Below are 6,517 nucleotides of genomic sequence, written 5' to 3'. Positions count from 1 at the left end.
TCGTAGTAGAAAACAATGTTTATTTTATCATAAAATGTAGCATACAAAAAATTTCAGCAGATTATTTATTATCATTGTTTCAAAATAATGGTTTACAACACTTTAACTATATAAACTGTTAACATTGAGTTTGAAAGTTATTTAAAGCGTGCGTAATATTACACAATATTTATTTTACAATAAGACGTGGTATACATAAATTTACAAAATTATTTATTATCATGATTTCAAAAGTATCTGTATGGTTGATGTAGTAGAACCACCAGTGAGTTATTCACATACAGATGTTATGTGATTAAACAAAATAAAGCAGTGTAAGTCACAGTACAATTTACACTACTTAGTATTAAATTAACAATAAGTAGATACGGTAAATATTCAAATAAGTAATTAATAATACATATTAACAAAAGCATGGGAGCGGTAACAATAAGTAGATACGGTAAATATTCAAATAAATAATTAATAATACATATAAACAAAAGCATGGGAGCGGAAAAGGTGAAAAGGAAGCGAACTTGTTGTCATATCATCAATTCGAACGATTTTCAGTATCACACAAGGATGGTGTACAAATTTGAAAAAACCACCTACAACATATTAGTTGCTGAGACATCCCTCCGACAATTCCTCAGTACTTTGATCCTCCTCAAGTTGTGGTTTAAAACAGACTCGAAACAAAGACACACGACAACACATCGCACACCAATATTTTTTATTTAAAATAATAGTCTGCAATCGTTCAGAAGATGCATACTTTATTTTCGAGCGCAATTTCACACGACAATCCAGTTGTAAAACGTTCGTTATACTAATATGGTGTAGGCGGCGTCGACAACGATAGCAAAGGTTGCCCAAATGTGATTCATAAAAAACATACCTTGCTTGATACTGAAGACCCACTCCGAAAGTTGAACTCCAATCAACCGGAGAACCGTGGAACAACTTATGTACGGTGCCTTGCGACATTTTCTTTCCAAAGCGTTCCACGGTGGGGAAGCAAACCTCCCCAAGATTGATTCGATCGCCCTTTCGGGATATTCGACGCCAGAAGCATATGTCCCAGCTGTACATTACGTTTAGTAGTAGAGTCTTTGGTAAAACATCTACTAACCGCAACGTACGGTCTTTACGGGAAATCGTCGAATTAACGCTCTCCATAGCCAACTCCTGCAACGTTAACACTGCAAGAGACAAAAAAACTGAACGAGCTTCAAAAAAAAAAACGCTATTAACCGTTGTCAGGCAGCAGCCTGAGAAGGGACTTATACAGGTTAATTTTGGTGTTGTACATGTTAAGGATGTTTGAAGAAGCAGCAAAGCAGACGGTGGGATTCTGGTTTACTGCATTCAACGCGTTCACGAAGTGGCGCTTATGATGTTCCAAAGTCGTCACTTTGGTTTGCAATTGAGGTTTCAAGCCCAAGATGAAAAAATCCTCTTGGGACAAAAGATTGCTTGCCAAGTTGGTTGTTGAATGCAGAAACGCATCAACCCATGGGTCGGGATGTGCGGTATTTACAGCTGGAAGATTTTGCCTCTGCGGGATAGTAGGGATAGGTAAAGGTGGTGGGAACACCACATTTTGTGGTGGGATAGTTGTGATAGTTGGCGGGCTGTCACGGATGTCGATGGTCACCTCTGGTGGAGATGTAACCACCGTTGCAGGTCTGGTTACTGTAGCGAGTGTAGGTACTCTTCGTGTGTTACGGGGAGGTTTGGCTAATGCGTTGCGCAGCAATCTACAGGAGTCTTGTGAAGCAGGAGAAGGGTTTGGGCGGGTAGTTTGTTTCACGCAACCCCTTGACAACAAGTTGACGCGTTTTTTTATACGGCGGGATGTGTACCGTATGGGTCCACTCGAGAAGACAGGCGAAACACATATCCTATCGGAGGGTTGGGATACGTCTTCCGTCGCTGGTACAGACGGTGCCGCAAGCACCTGGTTTTCAGCAGGTGCTTGACTTGTGACATCCGTATGTACAATATCTGGAAGTGGTTGTACCACGTCGGCCTGATTGGTAGCAGGTTCAGGTGGCACAACAACTTCCTGATATGTTCCTTCTTCTCGTATCTCCATACTGATGCGAGTTAAGCCGTAGGACGACAAGGTTGGACTGGTGGTAACAATCGCACCATTGTCGTTCCCTGGCTGTGACCGGAGCTCATTCATTATTTGCTCGTACAGTGGTGGGTCTGTAGTGAAATCCTGCATGGTACGACTCAAACCGTCAAAGTTGCCGCTGCAATATAATGGTAACGACGGTAGGCTTGACTCAACAACATTCGTACTGTCGTTATTGCGTGGCAGCACGGCAACCAGTGGGTCGGTCATACCATCGGTATTATCGCTTGCACGAGCGTGGCTGTTACCAATTAAGTGAAGCATAATGGGAAAGACTTCAAGGAATCAAAAGGGTTACAAAAAATTTGGATTATTTTATTAAAATTATACGTTCGCTCACGTCTGACAAGTTTGCAATCCGCTGAAGAACCACTTTTCTCAGCGTATAACAATTAATGTCTGAAATCATCACAAACATACATGAAGAAAACCGATAAAAATTGTATTGATGTAACTTACTTTTCAAATGGTTTTCTATCACGTCTGACAGGTTTGCAATGCGCTGAAGAACCACTTTTCTCAGCGTATAACAATTAATACCTGAAATCATCACAAACATACATGAAGAAAACCGATAAAAATTGTATTGATGTAACTTACTTTTCAAATGGTTTTCTAGCAGAAGGCGATTTCTTCGTGGTCGGAAAAACACAGTTTTTAACAAAATCTGTTATTATTGTAAACACACTTTTTAAGGAATTATCGTCTTTTGTACACTACTATATCACTCAGCGACTGCTGTACACGGAGTGAGGAGTAACCCACTTTCCACTACCTTTAAGTACGGGTTAGTGAACAGGTATTTGTCCGGTCAACTGTCTGGGAATGCGAGGTCGTTTAGGTCTTCTCCTTGTTATCGCCTGTGACTGAAGGGGAGGTCATACTGTCTGGGAATGCGAGGTTGTCCAGGTTTTCTCCTTGTTATCGCCTGTGGCCCAAGGGGAGGTCATACTGTCTGAGAATGCGAGGTCGTTCGGACCTTATCTTCGCCCGTGACTCAAGGGGGGTTACAATCCCCCCTCCCCCCTCCCCCTCCCCTCCCCCTCCCCTGCCCCACCCCTGCCCCACCCCCCCGCGCGGGCGGAGGGGGAAGGGGAGGTGAAGAGGTTTCTTTAAATAAAACTCATCAATATGGATAAAAAAATAACATTTATTTCTTTTCTAACGTACATTTAATACAATGCATTTTAGGTGGTGGTGGTCCATCGAAATGAGTTTCCGCACAATCATTATTATAATGTTCAAGACACGGTAACTTCATTTGTAACATTTTCGATTGCTGGTAGGCGAACGGTAGTTGGGTCCAAATTCTTCGTAATTCCATAGATGGTACTTTATCGAAATAATACTGTGTTGGTAAATATTTTAAATCACGAGCTGGAATGTTCGCAAATGAGGCATCTTGTTCATATTTTTTCATTACGCTGTACACTTTCTTGGCAGATGTAAGTGGCCAACACCCAAACACAGTGAACACTTGTTCCATCGCAACCAGCTCTTAACTATCCCCCATTACGACTTGTCTCTGCTTTATAGTCACCGACTGTCTTTCGCATCCTTGTTTTGCACCCCCTCTTCGACAACTTCTTGTAAGTGGCGTACATTGGAAAGAGCGCACATACTTCTTCGTCGCGAGTGAAAAGCACAGCTCGGTATACCCATCTCAAGTTTATAGATACTACCTTCCAACGCAAATATCGGCGCGGAAATAATATGTCTTAAAAATTTAATTTTTTCAGGTCCTTTAACATACACTTTCTTGACATTCCGACACAGATATTTGACTATGGCGTCGAATTCCATTGGATGGATAAAACCAACTTTCCAGTCGATGCAATGATGATGTGTCATTAACCAGTTTGCAGTATTCCTATATTTAGATGGTAATGAAGCTATACTGCTACTCGGTTGAAAAACGTGGTGGGTTATGCATTTGTTACTATCACATGATGCTAATTCTTTAGGTACGAACTGATCTTCGTTGACCATGAAACCTTGTATATCGAGAATTATGTATTGAGTTTTATTTGAATACATCTTGCTTCCGTACATCAACACGATTATCCATACTATGCAGCCGTAGAAATCTGTCGCACAACTTATACTCTACGACTTTTTTTTGTTTACGCTGAATATAGAAGTCTCACATTTCGGATGATGAGCTACGGGTGCGATGCGGCTCAGGATCCGATCCAACTACACACTACCAACCCTTCTTTCCCCATACTCAAGTCATTTGTTTGACGATTTTTGTTAGTGGAGAATATTGAAACGCCTTATCATGTAAAACTAAACAGTATGCTGTGGTACCATCAGGAATCGGATTTTTTGTCGTAAATTCTATCCGTATTTCTACCCCACTTTTGTGTAGCGCTTCTGCTTGATATGTACAATCAATTCCAATCAGTGGATAATTTTCAATAAATTGTTTCGGAGTGAGTAATGGTTCTCCTTCCTTCCCATAGTAGGACTTTTGAAAGCGTGTATACATGTCATATAACACTGCGACACGATTACTATCAAAGTCCACGTTCAGATTATCGTATGGGTAGCGTTCACCGTTTAGGAATACCGTCAAATTGGTGAGTTTTACATTATCAAAGGTTGCCATGTTCGCCAACTGTTTTCCTTTCTTCTTTGTTTGAAACCCAATTATTATAAATCTAGGTGTTTCCAACTGCGGAGCTGTTTTCACAGCCCATGAATGCTTTGTTGTTTGAGGTAAAGAAGGATATTCATGTACTTCCCAACTGCGAAAAGGTATTTGCAGATCAATATTTCGTCCTGCTATTTTTGTTAGAGCTAATTGTTCTCGTAAGCCTACGGCTAGATGGGGCATTCTCCACACAACTTTATCGATTTTTAACTGTAACGGTTCTTCTACCGTATTCACAAGCACATCATTATCATCATTATTACGAATTAACACTAGCTCTTGTCTCACATTCATCACAATTGTTTTAAAATCTTCAGCAAACCCTATTAATGTCTTTAGCGGTACACTCAATCCAAAATTTCCATTTTTATCCATTATTGCATCCGTTACAGGGGATGTTGGGACCACTTGACCTAGCAGATCCTCGCCCATGTTCCAACCTGCGTTCGCCAACTTTATTATATCGTGAGGGGTATACGAAAAGTATCCTTTCATACATGATGTTAACCCCACGTTTCTCACTCCATCTATTTGAACACCATTTATAAGATAGCGAATATCACTGAACATAAACGCTACAGGATTATTTATCAATTTTGCAGTTGCACTAGCATCTTTTGTTGCTTTACCACTCGCATCCAGTTTACGTACGCTCCCTTCCACATACAAAAAACTTTCATGAGGCAATGTGTAATTGTCTATTTCGGGTATGCCTATACGAATTTCATCATTGTTACCGAAGCTAGTAGAACCAAACGGTTGATGGGAATGATATTCGTAACTTACAATCGAGTTATCTACTTTTATTTTCTCCGTGACGTTTAAGGACTCCATTTATAGTAGTTGAAAACCTAAGTTGCTTAAATACTGACGATTGACGCGTGTTAACTGGGTAGTTGATTTTCGCTTACTGTTAGGTTTTACATCCTTTCGTACCGTTTTATACATTACTCTATCACCCAGATTTTCCTGTGCTTTTCTTCGAACGTCGTACACTATACCCATATTAAATACCCTACTACTCACACCGATTTCAAGTGCACTCTCACGGTCACTTCTTCGTCTCTGAAGTTTACCAACTGACCGTCCTGATCAAGTATGCGTACTATTAATGTACTAATCACGTTCGTTGTAACAGGTAAGTAAATCGGTTGTTGCGGAGCTTCTATTATTTTAAAACCAGCCGGTACGTTCGGGAAGAAATGATACAACACGTGCATGGGTTGTCCATTCGTATACGATCCGGAGCTCAAATTACAATAAATTTGTAATGCATTCGTTTTATTTATATTCACGATATGATCCGATTCTGTTATCGTGTTTTTAGGTATAACTTTAGGGTTAAAACCAAGTAAGGAACCGATTGAATTATCGCTAGCAAAATTTATTCGCCGGTTTGTTTTTATCTCAGCACGTTGCGTATTATTATTACCTCTTATGCGTATCTGTGTACCCGGTGTAGTCACGCTGAGAATATTCCTCGCTGTTAATGTTTTTTTAACGTATTCGTTAATATCGTTAATATCGTATGTTCCTAGCGGTATTTCAATATTCTCTGTAAAATTTCCCATATGATCTTCATATTGTAAAATATTGTTTGTTGAATCGATATTAGGTAACGTATTGAACGTTTCGAAATTTAAAAGAGCTAACTCGTATGTACCGAGTTCATTCAAATAAATCGGTGGGTTAAAGTTACAAGACAACTCCGACCCCCTTCCGGTGAGCGTAAATGT

The 6,517-nt window shown here is 40.1% G+C and overlaps 2 protein-coding genes across 4 annotated transcripts; both read right to left on the bottom strand.

Moving 5' to 3' along the window:
* On the bottom strand, positions 1-3,143 carry LOC139432289 (uncharacterized). Of its 3 annotated transcripts, XM_071200779.1 has the most exons (3): positions 2,726-3,143; positions 2,585-2,665; positions 1-2,524 (listed from the first exon to the last, which is right to left on the bottom strand). In XM_071200779.1, exon 3 carries the CDS (start codon positions 2,387-2,389, stop codon positions 1,232-1,234), a length of 1,158 nt encoding a protein of 385 aa, XP_071056880.1. In that variant the 5' UTR covers positions 2,390-2,524; positions 2,585-2,665; positions 2,726-3,143; the 3' UTR covers positions 1-1,231. The 3 variants fall into 3 exon arrangements, with proteins under 3 accessions (XP_071056880.1, XP_071056879.1, XP_071056881.1); XM_071200778.1 differs by having other exon boundaries at positions 1-2,665; XM_071200780.1 differs by lacking the exon at positions 2,585-2,665.
* Positions 3,144-4,352: 1,209 nt separating this feature from the next.
* Positions 4,353-5,615, bottom strand: LOC139432307 (uncharacterized). The gene has a single exon (XM_071200800.1). The coding sequence runs from the start codon at positions 5,613-5,615 to the stop codon at positions 4,353-4,355; it is 1,263 nt and encodes a 420-aa protein (XP_071056901.1).
* Positions 5,616-6,517: the final 902 nt, after the last annotated feature.

The sequence above is a fragment of the Onthophagus taurus genome, unplaced genomic scaffold (genome assembly GCF_036711975.1).
Source record: "Onthophagus taurus isolate NC unplaced genomic scaffold, IU_Otau_3.0 ScKx7SY_14, whole genome shotgun sequence".
NCBI lineage: Eukaryota > Metazoa > Arthropoda > Insecta > Coleoptera > Scarabaeidae > Onthophagus > Onthophagus taurus.
Note: the sequence above shows the minus strand (reverse complement) of the source record. Positions and strands in the feature narration are given on the sequence as shown.